At 45.2% G+C, this 21,713-nt stretch overlaps 1 protein-coding gene across 2 annotated transcripts in view; it reads right to left on the minus strand.

Moving 5' to 3' along the window:
- Window positions 1-21,713, minus strand: part of SLC2A9 (solute carrier family 2 member 9) — a 741,777-nt gene that overhangs the window by 231,788 nt on the left and 488,276 nt on the right. For both annotated transcript variants that reach the window (XM_073648512.1, XM_073648502.1), the window contains exons 10-11: window positions 10,233-10,334; window positions 8,290-8,365 (exon numbers count right to left, since the gene is read on the minus strand). In XM_073648512.1, coding sequence (XP_073504613.1) covers window positions 8,290-8,365; window positions 10,233-10,334 — 178 coding nt within the window. The remainder of the gene's footprint in view (window positions 1-8,289; window positions 8,366-10,232; window positions 10,335-21,713) is intronic.

Here is a 21,713-nt window from a genome sequence, read left to right on the forward strand (position 1 = left end):
GCGACATGGACATGTTTATGGCCCTATAGCATAACATTGGCCCGGTTGCAAACTAATGTTTCGTCGAATCGCACTCAGACCGAAAATACGGTTGTCTGCTCCTGCCATTAGGATAGGTCATCAATGCATCAATCAGTGGGGGTTGCTCACACAGCACCACACTGATCAGCTGTTCTTGGTGCTGGCAGCGTCTGGATGTGCGTAGTTGCAGAGGAGAACAGCACAGCTCCGCCAACTAAATAGGGGATGCAGCGGGGTACTGCAGATGCAATCTCATTCATTCGAATAGGGATGGATCTGCAGTACTTCGCAGCGGCCACTATTCAGTTGACAAATGATTCTTCATTTCAGGGTGGGGACAGTGGCTGCAGCAGTGCCCCCTGATGATGACTCATTTGAGTATCCCAGCATGCACTGGCATCATAAAACAGGAAGTAATTAAAAAAAAAAAACAGTTATAGAGGGAACAATAGGGATTGTTTTTATTGAAGTACATTAGAAAGAAGATTAGATTGTGATTAGATTAAATAGACATTTAAGATTAAAATAAATGTTAGTTACGGACCACCGCATTAAAATATTCTACCATTATATATTTCTCATGCAGTATCCATAGTAATAGACTACAAACAAACTTTGTGCAGTCTGATTCTGCAGTCAAGCTTTCTTCTATCTGAATCCTTTGTTGCAGTCATACTCTTTTTGATCTGTCCCTCATTTCTTGCCCACTTGTCATTAGATTATGAAGACATAGAGGATGTAGCGTCGGCGACCCTGCCTCCTGCTAGGCAGGGACGCCTTTCCCCTCACCTCTTCGCTCCGTGCCCGGCGTCTTCCTCCCGCTCTGCTGGCAGCGCGCGCTGCTTCCCGGCCTCTGTGCTTAGGACGCGCGCGCGCGCTCCCCCTCTCTTAAAGGGGCCGCACACGCCGTTCTAAGGAGTCCCCGGCCAATGGCCGGAGGACCTCACCATATATAAGGCACCTCCTCCAAATTTGAGGTGCCCGAGCAATGTTGTTGCAAAGCCTTTCAACTCTGCTTCAGCCCTCAGGTCCCGTTACCAGTTACCTGCCAGTCACCTGCCAGAGTCCTGCATGATACCTGCCTGATACCTGCCTGATATCTGCTTACCTCCTTGCTATCCTGTGGTCCGACAGTCTGCCAACCAGCACCTGCCAGTCTGTCTATGGATCAGTCCGCCTGCGGACCAGGAAGTACCTGCCAGATACCTGCCTGATACCTGCCTGCCTGTCCAGAGACTCTTACTCGCTCACCTGGGAGCATTCACCTGCTACCTGCCTGCTAGTCAACCTGGAGGCTTTGCCGTCACTTGCTGTGACCACCTGCCTGTCCAGAGACTCTTGCCCACTCACCTGGGAGCGCTCACCTGCTACCTGCCTGCTAGTCTACCTGGAGGCTCTGCCGTCACCTGCCGTGACCACCTGCCTGTCCAGAGACTCTTGCCCGCTCACCTGGGAGCGCTCACCTGCTACCTGCCTGCTAGCCAACCTGGAGGCTCTGCCGTCACTTGCCGTGACCACCTGCCTGTCCAGAGACTCTTGCCCGCTCACCTGGGAGCACTCACCTGCTACCTGCCTGCTATCCTACCTGGAGGCTCTGCCGTCACTTGCTGTGACCACCTGCCTATCCAGAGACTCTTGCCCGCTCACCTGGGAGCGCTCACCTGCTACCTGCCTGCTAGCCTATCTAGAGACCCTTTCCCTGCTGTCACTTGCCGTGACCACCTGCCCGTCAAGAGACTCTTTCCCTGCTGTCACTTGCCGTGACCACCTTCCCGTCTAGAGACTCTTACCCTGCTGTCACTTGCCGTGACCATCCGTCTGTCAAGAGACTGTCCCCGTCACTTGCCGTGACCTCCTGCCCTTCTACCCAGAGACTGTCCCTGTCACTTGCCGTGACTACCTTCCCGCCTTCCCTGGGAGCCACCCCCTTCCTTACAAGGACTGCCCTTTTGTATAGTTGCTCAGAGGTTCCACCTCCCAGACCCGTTACAGTTTGCTCGGGCCATGGAACCCGGTGGCACCCAAGCTCCCTCGCTCTCGACCTATGCCATGAACTGTCCCATCAGAGGTCCCAACAGGAGTCCATTCTGAGCCACCTGCGTAGTGTTAACTCCCGCCTGGACACACTGACTACATCTTCGGGATCGGTTTCCAGTCGCACGACTCCTACCCCGGCAGCGCCGCTGCCCATCAATTCCATGGCATCTCTTCCCGGTCCCCGCCTCACCGCCCCGCCACGTTTTGGCGGAGATCCCGGTCAGGCACGGGGCTTCATTAACCTGTGCACTCTGCACTTCCAACTGCTGGCACACCAGTTTTCCACTGACCGAGCCAAAGTAGCCTTCATCATGTCCCATCTCACGGGGGAGGCGCTGGCTTGGCTAAATCCTCTATGGGAGAGAGGAGACCCCCTGGTGTCCAATCTGCCAGCCTTTCTCTTGGCTTTCCGGAAGGTCTTCGACGAACCAGGACGGAGGACCTCATCCGCCTCATCTCTGCTATGCCTCCGCCAAGGAAGTCTCACCGTGGGCCAATATGCCATACTGTCCCGTACCCTTGCTTCGGAGCTTGCCTGGGATAACGACGCCCTGGTGTCCGTCTTCTGGGAGGGTCTGTCCGGCCGTATTAAAGATGAACTCGCCGGTCGGGACATTCCTATCACTGTCGACGACGTAATTACACTTGCAACCCGGATTGACATCCGGTTCCAGGAGAGCACCAAAGAGGTCACCCGTGAGAGGAGGTTTCCACGCCTTGCCCCTACCTTCCAGAGATCCGTTACTTCCTCCATTACTCCTCCGGCGCACTCACCCGAGCCTACGCAGGTCGACCAGACCAAGATGGTCAAGACCCGTCAGGAATTACGCCGTGCCGAGGGGAGCTGCTTCTACTGTGGCAATAAGGAGCACTGGATCCGTTCCTGACCGGAGAGGTCGGGAAACGCCTGTATCTAGGATCGCTCAGAGAGGTCACCCTAGACAGAAATAAACCCTCTCCATCTCTAATGCTGTCGGTCTCTATCATCTGCGGGGAGAACCGTTATTTTGAACTGGCTCAACGTGACTCTGGAGCTGCCGGAAATCTCATTTCTCAGTCCCTGGTAGAGAAATACCGCATTCCCACCAAACCTATGGCTGTACCCTTATCTGTCGCCGCCGTGGATGGGGGCCTCTTACCACATCCCATCCAACTCATCACCGAATCCATAACTCTGCAGGTGGGAATGCTGCACTCTGAGAGCATCTGCTTCCATGTTCTGCCTGGACTCTCTCATGCCCTCTTGCTAGGCCTACCTTGGCTCCAGAAACACGCACCCGTGCTTGATTGGCAGACCGGAGAAGTTCTTCGCTGGGGACAGGACTGCCATAAGACTTGTTTAGTTCCCGTTCATCCTGCTCGTCCTTCTCCTACCCCAGCCAATCTACCCGGCCTACCGGCTCCCTATTGGTCTTTTGCGGACGTCTTTAATAAAAGAGAAGCAGAGACATTACCCCCTCATAGACCATACGACTGCCCAATTTACCTGATGCCCGGCGCTACTCCTCCCCATGGGCGTATTTACCCTTTGTCCGCTGCTGAGACCCAGTCCATGTCTGAATATATTGAGGAGAATCTGACCCGGGGATTTATCCGGAAATCTACCTCCCCGGCGGGAGCAGGCTTCTTCTTCGTCAAAAAGAAGGACGGCTCACTCTGTCCCTGTATAGACTATAGAGGCCTTAACCAGATCACAGTGAAGAATAAATACCCCCTTCCGCTCATTCCTGAATTATTTGACCATCTGAGGGGGGCTAGAATCTTCACCAAGCTGGACCTCCGTGGGGCGTATAATCTGGTCCGTATCCATCAGGGGGATGAATGGAAGACGGCATTCAACACCCGGGATGGCCACTATGAATATCTTGTAATGCCCTTCGGTCTCTGTAACGCTCCCGCCGTCTTTCAAGAGTTGGTCAATGACATCTTCCGTGACCTTCTCTACTCCTGCGTGGTGGTGTACCTGGACGACATCTTGGTCTTCTCTCCGGATCTTCTCACTCACCGGAGGGACGTTCGTCAGGTCCTGCTCAGGCCCAGGCAGAACCACCTCTACACTAAATATGAGAAGTGCCTCTTTGAGCAGACCTCGCTTCCGTTTCTGGGCTACATAATCTCTCAGACCGGCCTACAAATGGACCCTGAGAAACTGTCTGCCATCGAGAAGTGGCCCCGACCAGAGGGGTTGAAGGCTATTCAGCGGTTCCTGGGCTTCGCCAACTACTACCGCCTCTTCATTCCGCACTTCTCTTCCCGGACTGCCCCTATCTCGGCGCTCACCCGTAAGGGCGCTAATCCCTGAGAATGGCCGCCCGAAGCAGAGGAGGCCTTCCTTTCCTTAAAACGAGCTTTTTCCTCCGCCCCTGTGCTGCATCGTCCGGACGGCAACAAACAATTCTTTCTAGAAGTCGACGCTTCCTCCTCCGGAGCCGGAGCAGTACTTACCCAAAAGTCGTCTTCCGGAAGAATGGTAACTTGCGGCTTCTTCTCCAAACTCTTCTCCTCTTCTGAGCGCAATTATTCTATAGGAGACCGAGAATTGTTGGCCATTAAGCTGGCACTGGAGGAGTGGCGTTACCTGCTCGAGGGGGCTCTTCACCCGGTAATAATTTACACGAACCACAAGAACTTGGCTTACCTCCAGAGTGCCCAGAGACTTAACCCGCGCCAAGCCCGGTGGTCCTTGTTCTTCGCCCGCTTTAATTTCATTCTTCATTTTCGCCCGGTTGACAAAAACATCAAAGCTGATGCCTTATCCCAATCCTTTTTGGTCTCTGATCTTGAGGAGGAGCCTAAACACATCATCGACCCCGCCAAAGTAATGCAGGTGGCCCCCGTGAATCTAAATCGTCTTCCACCCGGTAAGACGTTCGTAACTGTTCCTGATCGTGAGAAGGTTCTACACTGGGGACACTCGTCCAAGCTAGCTGGCCACGCTGGTCAGAAAAAGACCCTCCAGCTTATTTCCCAGCATTACTGGTGGCCTACCCTGCACAAAAACGTAATAGACTTTGTTTCAGCCTGTGTGTCCTGCGCCCGCAACAAGGTTCCGAGACATCTGCCAGCCGGCCGTCTCCTTCCTCTTCCTGTACCTGCTGTCCCGTGGCAGCATATAGCTATGGACTTTATAACGGACCTCCCTGTCTCTGCCGGTTGTACGCTCATATGGGTGGTCGCTGACCGCTTTACCAAAATGGCTCACTTTATTCCCCTGCCGGGTCTCCCGTCTGCATCAGGGTTAGCTAAAGACTTTATCCATCATGTCTTCCGTCTTCATGGTCTTCCTCTCCACATAAAATCCGACCGAGGGGTTCAGTTCACCTCTCGTTTTTGGCGAGCCATGTGTAAACTGCTGGGGGTCACCTTGGACTTTTCTTCTGCTTATCACCCACAGTCCAATGGCCAAGTAGAACGGATCAACCAAATTTTAACCAGTTACCTCCGGCACTTTGTTAATGCTCACCATTCCGACTGGGTGGACCTTGTACCGTGGGCCGAATTTTCTTACAATAATCACGAGAGCGGATCTTCCTCCAAATCCCCGTTTTTTGTAGTCTTCGGTCAGCATCCTCGGATCCCGTTTCCTGTCACCACCTCGGTGGACAATCCGGCTGCGGAATCTCTCGTTAACGAATTTTCCTCCATTTGGGAAAGTACCAGATCCGCACTTCTTCAGTCATCCGAGCGGATGAAAAAACAGGCTGACAAGAGACGTCTGGATCCACCACAATTCCGTCCTGGAGATAAGGTCTGGCTCTCGTCCAAATATGTCCGGCTCAAGATTCCTTCCTACAAGTTAGGGCCTCGGTTCATCGGCCCACTGGAAGTTATCAAACAAATCAACCCGGTGGCCTATAAATTGAAACTCCCGGCCAATTTGCGGATTCCTAACTCCTTCCATGTATCTCTACTCAAACCCGTGATACTTAACTCTTTTTCCAAGTCTACAGGTACGCCTCCTTCTCCGATTTCCGCTGAAAACGAGTTTGAGGTAGAGAACATTCTGGCCACAAAAAGGGTAAGAGGAAGAACCTTTTTTCTAGTGGATTGGAAGGGGTTTGGTCCTGAGGAGAGAACATGGGAGCCCCAGGAGAACATCCATGCCCCGCTCATCCTTGATAAATTTCTGTCTGGCCTAAAAAAGGGGGGGCCTAAAGGGGGGGGGGTTCTGTAGCGTCGGCGTCCCTGCCTCCTGCTAGGCAGGGACGCCGTTCCCCTCACCTCTCCGCTCCGTGCCCGGCGTCTTCCTCCCGCTCTGCAGGCAGCGTGCGCTGCTTCCAGGCATCTGTGCTTAGGGGGCGCGCGCGCGCGCTCCCCCTCTCTTAAAGGGGCCGCACACGCCGTCCTAAGGAGTCCCCGGCCAATGGCCGGAGGACCTCACCATATATAAGGCACCTCCTCCAAAATGGAGGTGCCCGAGCAATGTTGTTGAAAAGCCTTTCAACTCTGCTTCAGCTCTCAGGTCCCGTTACCAGTTACCTGCCAGTCACCAGCCAGAGTCCTGCTTGATACCTGCCTGATACCTGCCTGATATCTGCTTACCTGCTTGCTATCCTGTGGTCCGACAGTCTGCCTACCAGCACCTGCCAGTCTGTCTATGGATCAGTCCGCCTGCGGACCAGGAAGTACCTGCCAGATACCTGCCTGATACCTGCCTGCCTGTCCAGAGACTCTTACTCGCTCACCTGGGAGCGTTCACCTGCTACCTGCCTGCTAGCCTACCTGGAGGCTTAGCCATCACTTGCTGTGACCACCTGCCTGTCCAGAGACTCTTGCCCGCTCACCTGGGAGCACTCACCTGCTACCTGCCTGCTAGCCTACCTGAAGGCTCTGCCGTCACTTGCCGTGACCGCCTGCCTGTCCAGAGACTCTTGCCCGCTCACCGGGGAGCGCTCACCTGCTACCTGCCTGCTAGCCAACCTGGAGGCTCTGCCGTCACTTGCCGTGACCACCTGCCTGTCCAGAGACTCTTGCCCGCTCACCTGGGAGCGCTCACCTGCTACCTGCCTGCTAGCCTACCTGGAGGCTCTGCCGTCACTTGCCGTGACCACCTGCCTGTCCAGAGACTCTTGCCCGCTCACCTGGGAGCGCTCACCTGCTACCTGCCTGCTAGCCTATCTAGAGACTCTTTCCCTGCTGCCACTTGCCGTGACCACCTGCCCGTCTAGAGACTCTTTCCCTGCTGTCACTTTCCGTGACCACCTGCCCGTCTAGAGACTCTTACCCTGCTGTCACTTGCCGTGACCATCCGCCTGTCAAGAGACTGTCCCCGTCACTTGCCGTGACCTCCTGCCCTTCTACCCAGAGACTGTCCCTGTCACTTGCCGTGACTACCTGCCCGCCTTCCCTGGGAGCCACCCGCTTCCTTACAAGGACTGCCCCTTTGTATAGTTGCTCAGAGGTTCCACCTCCCAGACCTGTTACAGAGGATAGGTGGAAAAGGATATGACTGCAAGTTCAGACTACATGGGGTTTGTTTGTAGTCTGTCACCATGGAGACACATAAGTCTACATAGCAATGACGTGAGTTTACATTGATTTGCGTGGCACATTTTTATGCATTTCACCACGTCTACACAAATGTTTTAAAAATTCCTAAAGTATATTAATAGGATTTGAAAATCCTCCAATGAAGCAGACTTTAAAAATATATAAAATTGAATTATCGATCTTTACTATGATGATGCAATATTAGAGGGATTGTCTTGTGAAGACAATCTCCTTTTATAAAGAAGCGCTGCAGGAGCTCTGGATGACCACACACATTTTCTCCAGCGGTCACTGCTGGGGAAATGTTTTGCTACATGCTTTTTATATGAATAGGGACCATATAATCTGGCGTTCTTTATTATTAGGAAACCCTATGTAACAGTTATTAGTTACCAAAATTTTAATAAAAAAAAACATTTACAATCAATTACATAATTTGAAATTTGAATTCTGGGTAAATTCCCAATCCATTTTCTCTGTAATTCAATTATAAAGGTTACCCCGTGTTAAATGAACATTGAATTTTTTGCAACCACTTTGTGCGAATAGTACGACTTCATCTAATTATCTTAATTAAATATGTTCTAAATTCCTAAAACAAAATTGAATGACATTATTAAAGCTCTGCTTTGTATCAGCTTTGCAAAATTAAATGTTGTCAAAGAAAGAACAAGCTATGTGCTAAGAACTGTCATACTTCACGTAATAAATAATACGCTGCCATCAGCAGAAATGCTTTACCTGGTCCGATGCAAAATGATGCAATTACACCCAAAATGCAGACAATGCTAATGTATGGTACCCACGATGCCCGATCCTATTAATAAACCAAATATTTTAAAATATAAAAACATCAATGGCAATACATTAGGCTACAATATTGTTTAAAAGAGGACCTCTCACTTGCTCAAAAAGATTGAGATAAATACCTTGTAAATATCCCTGAGCCCCCCTGACCCTAACTCTGTTTTCCATTCTGCGCTGCGTCGTTACATTGCAGAGATATTCACATTTGTTTCTTCTGGAGCGCAGCATGTGAAATCTCTGCTTGCAGCCCAAATGGGCGTTCCTTTGCAGTTTTCTCTGGGGGCTTGTGCTTTCTCTCATCCCTCCCAAAATGTTGCCAATTACAGATTCCCAGCTGATCTAGCTGTTTTAAGAGCTTACAAGCTATTTAACTCTTTTTTTTTTTGCAAGTGACACATTCTCTTCAAGATACTAAATTAACTAAGTTTCTGTCAATTTGAAACCTGGAATTGCAGAACTATGAAAACCAAAATTCCAAAATAATCTATAATTTCACAAACACACAATTTGACAAAAAATAATGTTATTCTGTGCCACCAAATGGAATTTTGTTTTTAGAAAATGTAATTTTCTGCAAAATTATAACATTTTGCACCTCGAAAAGTGCAACAAAATTTTTGGTTGTTACGATTTGTCACAAATTTATAGTCACAAAGTGTTCTGAGCAACCTCTAGGTGGGCTACAGACCTGGACAGCAGTTCTTGTCATCCATCAAAATTTGAGCTGAAAATTTCACATTAGAAATAGTGAAAATCTTTAGGGCTCATGCAGACATCCATGCTTTGTGTACAAGTGCTATCTGTAAGTTTCACTAATATCAATTGTGTTTATAATAGTGTATGGGGTCATTCTCATGTTAGTGATTTCTCATGGACTGCACTGTCAGCGCAAAATAGCGGAGACATGTCTGATGTTGATCCGAGTGCTGGATCAAAATTGGTAATGCAAGTCTATGGGACCGTGAAGAAATTGGACTGCACTCATTGGTTCTCCCGTGGATCGCGTGACATTGTAAAGTCAAGTGATCCCTGTGGCCAATCAGTGCTGGCTTCACTTTCTCTTTTTTTGGACGAATCACATACAGTACATCTGGTCAGGAGAAAATGAAAGGATTCATCCAGTCAGTTCAGCGCTCCCAGGAGACAGGCTTTAAGCAATATCTTACCTGAGTAAGGCTATTCTGTACCAATATATAGCCGAAACGCGTTGTTCTATGTATCTTTTTTTATGATGATTTTTATCTAAGTAAATTTCTGAAGACTTTTAATACCTCTGCCTGGTGCCTGTCTCCTGGGAGCGCTGAACTGACTGGATGAATCCTTTCATTTTCTCCTGACCTTCATTCCACGGTCTCCTGGCTGAGAGATCCATTGTATCCAGACTATAGCTGCACACCAAGGAGTCAAGGCATCTCAGTCAGACCTAAGAGGTCGATACGCTATACCACAAGCTACATCAAAGGTGAGCAAATTAGCTTCTGAAAAATAGCTGAACCTAATAATCTGCACTTAGATCTGCGCCTGTGTTTTCTGTCTTTTCCCCTCTCCTAGACCCTATAGCCTTGGGGTCATATACCTCTGATACAGTACATCTGGAGGAGGTGAGAGAGCAGTAAGAAGCAGCTGGAACGACACTGGAGGGAGTATAGTTGTTATTATTTTAAAAGGGGGATTGAGAAGAGGTTGTCCGAATAGCGGCCAATTTCTTTAAATGTAAAATACAACTGAAAAGTCTTTTTTTAAGAATAATTTAGTGGAAAACAATAAGCCTAGCTTAAAGTTGCAATCCAGAAAAAAAGTAAAATAATTGGTGAGTGAAAAATTAGTCATACAAAATCTTATGGAAACTTACTTAAATACACACAGAAAATTCTCACCTGGAAAGTCAGTGATATAGTCAATATTCCGAAAAACACTGTCATCAACCCAAAACCACCAATAAGAAGAACCCTTCTTCCAAGTTTTTCAACCGTCATTCCCTAGAGATATGCACAAAAATATACATATTGTTAAACCATTACCATTAATAGCAAAAAAAACAAAAAACTCTTCCTGACAAGGCCAATTTTTGTCTTTGTCCTTTCATTTTTTTTCCTCCTCCTCTTACATATTGTAACTTTTTTTGTATGAATGGTTGTTTTTAGTGGACAAGTTATAGTTTTGCATGACATCATTTATTTTACCATATAATGTACTTAGAAACAAGAAAAATTCCAAGTGGGGTTGTGTATTGAAAAATTGTAATTCTACCATATGTTGTAGGGTTTGTAGTCTTTATTGTCCCTTCTATACAGACCCCAGAGCATAATAAACGTAATATGTAAAAAAAATGAAAAAAAAAAAAAAATTATACTCACCTTACTGTTCACCACGCCAGCTCCCCCTCTTCATCACCATCACCTGTCCGGTTCTTGTCGCGTCTTTAGATCCCTGCCGCGAATACTGAAATCTCCAGGTCTCTCATACTTAGCTGGGACTTCCAGCTCTGATGAGACTCAGGAGGGTTCTGCGCTAGCGCACAAATGGTCAAGTCATGATGTGTTCATGACCTTGCCCGTGCAGAACAGTCTCCTCAGAGCTGGAAGTCACGGCTAAGTGTGATGAAGACCAGATGGGAGCAAACTACAAAAAATCTGCATTTTATCGTGTGCGGATTTTTGTAAGAATCAAGTAGAATTCAGTTACACTCAAATTTATTCACTCATCTCTACTTTTTTTTAAAATGCCCATAAGCTTCTATTTTTTTTGAGGGCAGTAGATTTTTTTAGTAATATAGGGGGCATATGACCTGTGATCAATTTTTATACCACTTCTTGGGAGGCAAGGTGTCCCAAAAAAAGCAATTCTGTATTTTTTTGTACTTTACAGAGATTACCATATGGGTTACATAATTCAATAGTTTAAAAGATTGAATTTTAATGAATGTGTTGTTTTTTTCCCTTTTTTGGAAAAGGGAGGAGGTGATTTCAACTTTTTAAATTTTTGCTTTATAATAGTACAAACAATGGTGAATAAAAACACTCAACTTCCCCAGATTGAAACACTTCACCTTCATAAATGGTAGCAATCAAAACTAGCTCTGATTTCTTCTGCTAAAGACGGATGCTGGCTGTTTAACACAGCCGACGCTCACCATGAATGAAACAGGCATGCCATGTATGATAGATGTCAAGAATGGGTTGAAGAAGTCTTGATATCGCTAATTTTGATACTTAGCTGAATAATTACACAGTAATATTGTGAACTTGAAAAAAGACAAGGATATTATTTCAGTTTATTTTTCGGCAATGTTTTTTTCTGTTTAGTGAAAAAAAAATCCTCCAAATCTGGCAATCCGAATAAATTCCTGGATAAGTGACCCATTTCTAGTAATGCAGTAACTATAATTTACTATGACAGTGAAGAAAGGATCCTGCTTTTAGTAAATTCACCATAGCAACTTCCTCCTGAAGTGAATTCCATAGTGCAACTGCTCTTACAGTAAAGAATCCCTATGAAGGTTGGTATTAAAACCTTCTTCCCTGTCATAGCTACAGTTCTAGGTATAAAAATATCATGGAAGAGATTTCTGTACTGATTGTTTATATACACTGCTCAAAAAAACAAAGGGAACACTTAAATAACAGAATATAACTCCAAGTAAATCAAACTTCTGTGAAATCAAACTGTCCACTTAGGAAGCAACACTGATTGACAATCAATTTCACATGCTATTGTGCACATGGAATAGACAATAGATGGAAATTATTGGCAATTATCAAGACACCCTCAATAAAGGAGTGGTTCTGCAGGTGGGGACCACAGACCACATCTCAGTACCAATGCTTTCTGGCTGATGTTTTGGTCACTTTTGAATGTTGGTTGTGCTTTCACACTCGTGGTAGCATGAGACGGACTCTACAACCCACAGAAGTTGCTCAGGTAGTGCAGCTCATCCAGGATGGCATATCGATGCGAGCTGTGGCAAGAAGGTTTGCTGTGTCTGTCAGCGTAGTGTCCAGAGGCTGGAGGTGCTACCAGGAGACAGGCCAGTACACCAGGAGACGTGGAGGGGGCCGTAGGAGGGCAACAACCCAGCAGCAGGACCGCTACCTCCGCCTTTGTGCAAGGAGGAAGAGGAGGAGCACTGCCAGAGCCCTGCAAAATGACCTCCAGCAGGCCACAAATGTGCATGTGTCTGCACAAATGGTTAGAAACCGACTCCATGAGGGTGGTATGAGGGTCCAACGTCCACAGATGGGGGTTGTGCTCACAGCCCAACACCGTGCAGGACGCTAGGCATTTGCCACACAACACCAGGATTGGCAAAGTCGCCACTGGCGCCCTGTGCTCTTCACAGATGAAAGGAGGTTCATACTGAGCACATGTGACAGACGTGACAGTCTGGAGATGCTGTGGAGAGCGATCTGCTGCCTGCAACATCCTTCAGCATGACCGGTTTGGCAGTGGGTCAGTAATGGTGTGGGGTGGCATTTCTTTGGAGGGCCTCACAGCCCTCCATGTGCTCGACAGAGGTTGCCTGTTTGCCATTAGGTACCGAGATGAGATCCTCAGACCCCTTGTGAGACCATATGCTGGTGCGGTTGGCCCTGGGTTCCTCCTAATGCAGGACAATGCCAGACCTCATGTGGCTGGAGTGTGTCAGCAGTTCCTGCAAGATAAAGGCATTGAAGCTATGGACTGGCCCGCCTGTTCCCCAGACCTGAATCTGATTGAGCACATCTGGAACATCATGTCTCGTTCCATCCACCAACGTCACGTTGCACCACAGACTGTCCAGGAGTTGGTGGATGCTTTAGTCCAGGTCTGGGAGGAGATTCCAAAGGAGACCATCCGCAACCTCATCAGGAGCATGCCCAGGCATTGTAGTGAGGTCATACAGGCACTTGGAGGCCACACACAATACTGAGCCTCATTTTGACTTGTTTTAAGGACATTTCATCAAAGTTGGATCAGCCTGTAGTGTGTTTTTCCACTTTAATTTTTGGGGTGACTCCAAATCCAGGCTTCCATTGGTTAATAAATTTGATTTCCATTGATGATTTTTGTGTGATTTTGTTGTCAGCGCATTCAACTTTGTACAGAACAAAGTATTCAATGAGAATATTTCATTCATTCAGATCTAGGATGTGTTATTTGAGTGTTCCCTTTATTTTTTTGAGCAGTGTATTTATCTCACTATAAATTTTCATATTTATGAAGCATAAAACTAAATTACATCATGTGCTTGCAACACGAAGGTGTGAATGAGTTCATTAACAGTGTTCAGGTAAATTACAGAATGAAAATAAGTGAGAAAAATCTTTTATATGTCGGGCAATGTATGACAAATCAGATACACTGCGTAATTAGGACTGTGTTCTTCAGATATGTATCGGTGCGGGTTTAGCTTCGATGGCTCCACATTAACGTTTTTTTTTTAATATCATAGTTTGATTTTAGCAATCAAAGGCAAAAGTAGATGTTGAGTATAGAAAAACTATTTTTAAATACCATATTGAGGAATTCTTATTTCATACTGAAGAGTTCTCCATTGACCTGTTGGTTAGTTGAGTGCAGAGTGGTTACAGAAAGTGTCTCTATCTGAAATAACCATCATGTCTATGTATTAAATTAAAAATAATTCACCTGTAATGCCTCATTTCCCCTGTGGAGGTTCTGCAGGGAAATTGAACATTAAAAATGATAGCTGATCGGGTAGGGTCCAAACAGTGCGGCTCTACATGATCAAGTCTAATTTTAGGCAACACTCTAAAGAAAGGGATTATTTAAATTGTGCAACCCATTTACCAATATGTACCATACGCAGAGTAGTGAAAGGAGTGCATCCCTGCAGGCAACTCGATAGATACAGGAAGCAGCCCAAATATCTCCATGTTAAATAAGAACATACTGTTTCACATTTTTACCAATAATAACCCTTTGATTGCTGCGGTCAAGAGAAACTGCAACATGATCAATGTAGACTCCTCCCTTGATCGAGTTACTGACTCACCTCTTGATACAATCAGGTGATATGATTAAATCCAACATACACAATAGCCTAATATCAGCTGAGAAACAATGATGGATTTGATGCCAATGTGATTTATTTTGATCCAGCACCAATAAAAAAACAATATTGCCCAATGTTTCAACCAGTTTGTGATTTTTATCAGGGACATTTGTGTGGGTAATTTTCCTGGTGCATGTATATGGGGCCCGATGTGTTGGCAATATCTGTTTTTTCCATGATACCGGATTAAAATAAATCACATTTGCAGCAAATCCATCTTCGTCTGTCACGCTGGGAGTGGGAAAGACTTAGTGCAACACAGAGGGAAGAGGGAAAGGGAGCCCAGACACTAGGGAAAGGGGGAGTGGAGACCTCCTAGTCTGGTCTAGTGTCACCCTGTCTCAACTACCGTCCCTATATAGGCTCTTCACCAATCGCCACACATGTGCCTCGCCCTAACTGTCCCTGGCGTATGGCTAAGGCTAGGGAAGGGAGGAGATAAGCACTAGTCGATCTCCACTAAACTCTATAGACAACAAGGGTAGACAAACAGGGAAGGAGTGCTTAGGTTTTGATGACTCCAGCCAAATGCGCACACGACCTCAAGCTCCAGAGAGCACAAAGTACTGCTCTTGATAAAGCCTCACAAGTAGTAATGAACATTGCTGGCACCTTCCTCTCAGACACACCAGGCATTTAAACACTCAGGCCAGGGAGCTAATTAGCCAGAGGGAGGTAGCTGCTGAGTCCTAGAGACAGCCAGCCTCTAAAAAGATGTCTGTAATGCCAAACGTAGAGATCTTCTGCAACCAACTGCAGGGCGACTGTCTGTCACCTCTGACACACCCCTGAGAAATTCCATAATTTTTTCCTCAGAATTGAGTGATTCCATAATTTTTTCCCTCTGCTTGGTCTGAAAAAAATTACCCTTGCTGAGTACCACATTTTTTATCTTGATTTCTTTTAGTGTTTCTTAAAGCCCTAAAGTTGCCATTTGAAATGACTTTAGCTTTGTGCCATGTCTGTGATCTGCTTTTTTCAACAACATTAAACAACTGAATGAACATCCTCCAAGCCCGGTGATTTCATAAATTTGCCACGGGTTGTATATTGCTTTGAGTTACTCAAAAAATATTGCAACTTTTGACATTTTCACGCCAGTTTCGTCCATTTTTCCCAGTTCCAATAAAATGGGCAGAACTGGGGAAGGATGGGGGCAGAATTGGGGGTGGAAGGGCATTACAACACAGATCATCTAATTCATGACATGCTATGGCATACTTTGTGCCAGAAATCTCACTCCATCCCTGACTGGAAAAAAAATTGTGGCGAGGTGCAAATTAATCAGGAGTATCTTACTCCAACATGCCCCATCATCAAGGCCAGCGTTGATGAATCAGGGCCAATGTGTTTTTTATTCCCTTTCTGGCTCTAAAAATAATCCAGCAAAATGGTGAAATGTTGGTTGCCTGGCATAAAATTAGCTGGATTCATTTGGATCTATTTGCAAAAATTTCAGATTTGCTAAATTTCCAGAAAAATTTATTCGATTTTTTACTAATCGACTTTATCATTTCTATTAAGAAGCGCAGTACAATAAGCCTAGCTGACCTAGAATGGATCTCCAAAAAGGAGGCACTTATTGTTGTCTTAAAGACATCCTGAGCTTCTTGTGCCTACATATATAATCCACACATAAAAAAATAAGACGTTATACAGGCACGTCAATGAAAAAAAAATTATGTCTTGTGAATGAAAGTAGGTAAATATAGAAAAAATATTGGGTGGTTAAAGCCCAAAATTAGGCCTGGTCATGGCATAGTTAAATGCAAAGTTTAGAAAGTTTAGTAAACAATACATATTTTTGACACTTTTTTATTGCCTACTTTCCATTTTGCTGTTGCATTTTCAATGAGTAGATCTTGTATTAATTGGAAGAACATGTTGTCTTCTGTTCACTGCATTCATAATAGCTTTATAATAGCTAGGGAAACGAAGAATAGGAATTCACAAATTCTAGCAATACATATTCACTAAATATAAGGCTGTTTAGTAAACATTATGGGGCTAAATATAAGAAGTAGAAATAAAATGAGGTTGGAAAATTCTACTTATTCATACCCAAAAAACTTCCTTCTGTAACTGCCTCTGTTAACTTTCCCTGGTAACAAATAATGTGTAAGCCACAGACATACAAGAAAAGATGCACTTGTGCACATGAAGATCTATTTGTCATGAAGAGCAATGTGGTTCTATACATATATTTGTACTTTAGTAAAAGTTTCTAGAATAGGCAATCACTTACTGGTTTAACCCCTTTACAACCCAAGGTGATTTGCACGTTAATGATCAGGCCAATTTTTACAATTCTGACCACTGTCACTTTATGAAGTAATTACTCTGGAACTCTTCAACGGATCCCCCTGATTCTGAGACTGTTTTTCGTGACATATTGTAACTCATGACTGTGGTCGAATTTCTTCTATATCACTTGCGTTTATTTGTGAAAAAAATGGAAATTTGGCGAAAATGTTGAAAATGTTGCAATTTTCAAAATTTGAATTTTTAAGCCCTTAAATCAGAGAGATATGTCACACAAAATAGTTAATAAATAACATTTCCCACATGTCTACTTTACATCAGCGCAATTTTGGAACCAAATTTGTTTTTTATTAGGGAGCTATAAGGGTTAAAAGTTGACCAGCGATTTGTCATTTTTCCAACAAAATTTAGAAAACCATTTTTTTAGGGACCACATCACATTTGAAGTCACTTTGAGGGGTCTTTATGACAGAAAATACCCAAAAGTAACACCATTCTAAAAACTGCACCCCTCATGGTGCTCAAAACCAGATTTAAGAACTTTATTAACCCTTCAGGTGCTTCACAGGAATTTTTGAAATGTGGAAGAAAAAAATTAACATTTAACTTTTTTTACAAAAATGTTACTTTAGACCCATTTTTTTTTTATTTTCGAAGGGGTAACAGGAAAAAATGGATCCCAAAATTTGTTGTGCAATTTCCCCTAAGCACGCAGATACCTCATATGTGTCGAAACACCACAGTTTGGGTGCACGGCAGGGTTTGGAAGGGAAGGAGCGCCATTTGACTTTTTGAATGTAAAATTTGCTTGAATAATTAGCAGACGCCATGTTGCGTTTGGGGAGCCCCTGATGTGCTTAAACAGTGGAAACCCCCCACAAGTGACACCATTTTGGAAATTAGACCCCTCAACGAACTTATCTAGATGTGTGGTGAGCACTTTGAACCCCCAGGTGCTTCACAGAAGTTTATAACATTGAGCCGTAAAAATATAATTTTCACATTTTTCCCACAAAAATGTTTTTCAGCCCCCAATTTTGCATTTTCATAAGGGTAACAGGAGAAATTGCACCATGCAGTTTGTTGTGCAATTCTCCAAGTAAGCAGATATCCCATATGTGGGGGAAAACCACTGTTTGGGTGCATGGCAGGGTTCGGAAGGGAAGGAGCACCATTTGACTTTTTGAATGTAAAATTTGCTTAAATAATTAGCGGACGCCATGTTGTGTTTGGAGAGCCCCTGATGTGCCTAAACAGTGGAAAACCCCCACAAGTGACATCATTTTGGAAACTAGACCCCAGAGGGAACTTATCTAGATGTGTAGTGAGCACTCTGAACCCCCAAGTGATTTACAGAACTTTATAACATGGAGCCGTGAAAATAAAAAAATCAAACTTTTTCCACAAAAATGATGTTTTAGCCCCAATTTTTTTATTTTCACAAGAGTAAGAGGAGAAAATGGACCCCAAAAACTTTTGTGAAATTTCTCCTGAGTATGCCAATACTCCATATGTGGGGAAAATACAGTGTTTGGGCGCACGGCAGAGTTCAGAAGGGAAGGAGCACTGTGTAACTTTTTGAACGCAAAATTGGCTGGAATTGAGAGCGGATGCCATGTTGTGTTTCGAGAGCCCTGATGTGCCTAAATAGTGGAAACCCCCACAAGTGACCCCATTTTGGAAACTACACCCCTCAAGGATTTTATCAAGGGGTATAGTGAATATTTTGAACCCAGAGGTACGACACAGAATTTGATAACATTATGTCATCATATTGAATATGTTGTCATTAGTCTTGAGCGCAAGTGCTCACTACTTGAGTTTGCATCGGGTACTCAGGTATGCACCATTTATCGTGGGTGCTCAAGTGACATGCTCGAGTCCCCGTCCCGCATGTTTCACGGCTATTAGACACCCAAAAAAAAAACCATGCGGGGATCGCTCGTGCATGGCAGGCAATCCCCACGAGGTTTCTTTGGCCACAAAGCATATGGGGGTGGAGACTTGAGCATGTCACTCGAGCACCCGTGATACTCAGTGCATACCCAAGCACCTGATGCAAACTCAAGTAGTGAGCACTTGCACTCAACACTAGTCGCCATATCGTCATATTTTTTTTTTTTTTACTTTTTAAATAAATCCCAACCCCAACCCTAGCCTAACCCTAACCCTAGCACAACCCTAACCCCAACCCCAACCCTAACCCTAGCCCAACCCTAACCCTAGCCCAACCCTAATCCCAAACCCAACCCTAACCCTAGCCCAACCCTAACCCCAACCCTAACCCTAGCCCAACCCTAGCCCAACCCTAACCCAAGCCCAACCCTAACCCCAACCCCAACCCTAACCCCAATCCTAACCGTAGCCCAACCCTAACCCTAACCCCAACCCTAACCCTAGCACAACCCTAATCCTAACCATACAGTTTATTTTTTACGCCGTTCCTCGTGCGGTATAAGTGATTAGACGACTTTATTCTTCGGGTCGGTGCGATTACAGGGATACCAGAATCATATCGGGTTTTTATGATTGACAGCTGTCACACACTAAAAGACGCATTTTTTTGTAAAATCTAGTTTTTGCATTGCCATATTTTGAGAGCTATAATTTTTCCATATTTTGGCTGACAGAGTCATGTGACTGCTTGTTTTTTGCGGGATGAGTTGATGTTGTTATTGGTGCCATTTTCAGGAACGTGACATTATTTGATCGCTTTCTATTCCAATTTTTGGGAGGCAGAATAGACAAAAACCAACAATTCAGGAATTGTTCTTTTTTTAATTTTTTTATGCTGTTCTGCGTGTGGTAAAATTAATAAGGTAACTTTATTCTTCGGGTCAGTATGTTTACAGTACCACATTTATATAGTTTTTCTATGTTTTGGCGCTTTTTTTTATAGAAAAAATTATTTATTTGCTTCGCTTTATTCTGAGAGCTGTAACTTTTTTATTTTTCGGCTGATGGCTGTATGGTGGCTTGTTTTTGCGGGACAAGATGACGTTTTCAGCGGTACCATTTTTATTTATATTCGTCTTTTTGATTGCGTGTTATTCCATTTTTTGTTTGGCGGTATGATGATAAAGCATTGTTTTTTGCTTCGTTTTTTATTTATTTTTTTTACCGTGTTCACTAAAGGGGTTAACTAGTGGAACAGTTTTATAGGTCAGGTGGTTCTGGACGCGGCGATACCAAATATGTGTATTTTTATTGTTTTTTTTTTTTTTTTTTTTTAATTTTTAACACTTTTTTTACTTTTATTCTTTGTCCCACTATAGGGCTTTTACTTTTTTTTATTCTAATCGCCTGTACAGCATAGGGATGGAGCACCATCCCTGTGCTATACAGGCTGTCAGTTCTGCAGATGCAGAAGATACTTTGGTCATGCAATGCGAATGACCAAAGTATTTTCCTGCTGTCTGGTGACCCGGATGTTGTCATAACGACATTGGGTCGTCATGGCAACATCCGGGAAGCCGCGGCAGACAGCGCTGGATGCCGGCAGGAGAGGTGAGTATCGCGATCCCCTCCCCTTGCCACCGCAATGCTGCGATCGACTTTGATCGCAGCATTGTGTGGGTTAATGTGCCGGGAGCGGTGCAGGACCGCTCCCAGCACATAGCTCCGGGGGTCAGCTGTGACAGCCTATGTGCGGACGAAATCAACAGGGTGTACTAATACGTACCAGGCTCTTAAGTCCCAGGGCGCAGGTACGTATTAGTATGCCTTGGGCTTTTAAGGGGTTAAATATGTCGTTAAAAAAAAATAAGCAAATCAAGTTTACTTGATTTTCCACCAGTGAATCTCATCTGACAGAGCAGCAGCTGAGTGAGCTCAGGAGATCAGGGCATTCCGATTACATGGTAAAGCCCTGCTCAGAGCAGCTGAGCTCACTGATTGGTCGCAGTGCTGTCCACGTGATGTCAGTGCAGCAAAGGCCTGACTCACCGGTGGACCCGGGGAACGTGAGTACAGTGTGGTTTGTTGTTTTAGAATAACCTGCACCCAGTGATTAACATTTACTGAAAGGGAAAAATCCTTTAAGGCCATGTTCACACATTCAATATTTGGTCAGTATTATTGTTGAGCCACCCACGTAGTGTTCGGGTTCGGTTTGGTTCGTCGAACACCGGCATGTTCGCCGAACGGTTCGTCGAACACCGTCGAACACCGTTAAAACCAATGGCAGGCAAGCAAAAACACATAGAAACACATAGAAAACACCTTCAAAGGTGTCCAAAAGCTGACAAACTGCTCAGAAGACATAACTAACACATGGAAAAATGACAAGTACATATAGTCATGCGAAAAGAAAAGAGGTGGAGGAGTAAAAGGAGGAGGAGACACAGATATAGGCATGTCATGCCCTTCTAAAATCAAGAAAGGCTGGAGTAAAAATCTAAAATCAGCCTACCAACACCCAGACGTCGTGACAAGAAAGTTAAAAAAATAAATATCTTTAGGTAGAATGGCGGTTCCATTCAGAACACTTTCCTTACAAGACATAGTGGTATCCCCGTTGGGAGTCGTGCCAAAAACGGAACCCAATTCATTCGGTCTAATCCACCATTTGTCATATCCAAGGGGCAGGTCAGTAAACGACAACATCGACGCGGAACCAAGTACAGTAGTATATACTGTACCTCCTTTGACAAGGCAATCAGGCGGGTCAAGAAGTTGGGACGGGGCACCCTAATGGCCAAAACAGACATTGAGGGGGCGTTCTGGTTACTTACTACCTGTGCCTCCAAATAGTGTCCGCCTATTGGGCTGCTTCTGGGACGGAGCATACTATAAAGATCGTTGTTTGCCCATGGGGTGCTCCAGATCCAGCTCACTATTTGAGGCGTTTAGTTGTTTCCTCGAATGGGTCGTCATGGACGTTTCTAAGGGGGCACATATTATCTATTACCTCGACGACTTCTTATGCCTGGGCCCAAAAGATTTGCCACAGTGTGAATACACGCGGTAGTCCACCTGTGAGAAGGAGAGAGCTGGAGGGAGAGTGGACACCACAGAGCCGATAGATGGAGAACGGAAGAAG

The sequence above is a fragment of the Phyllobates terribilis genome, unplaced genomic scaffold (genome assembly GCF_046119375.1).
Source record: "Phyllobates terribilis strain yellow unplaced genomic scaffold, ASM4611937v1 Scaffold_1__5_contigs__length_1240528914, whole genome shotgun sequence".
Taxonomy (NCBI): Eukaryota; Metazoa; Chordata; class Amphibia; order Anura; family Dendrobatidae; genus Phyllobates; species Phyllobates terribilis.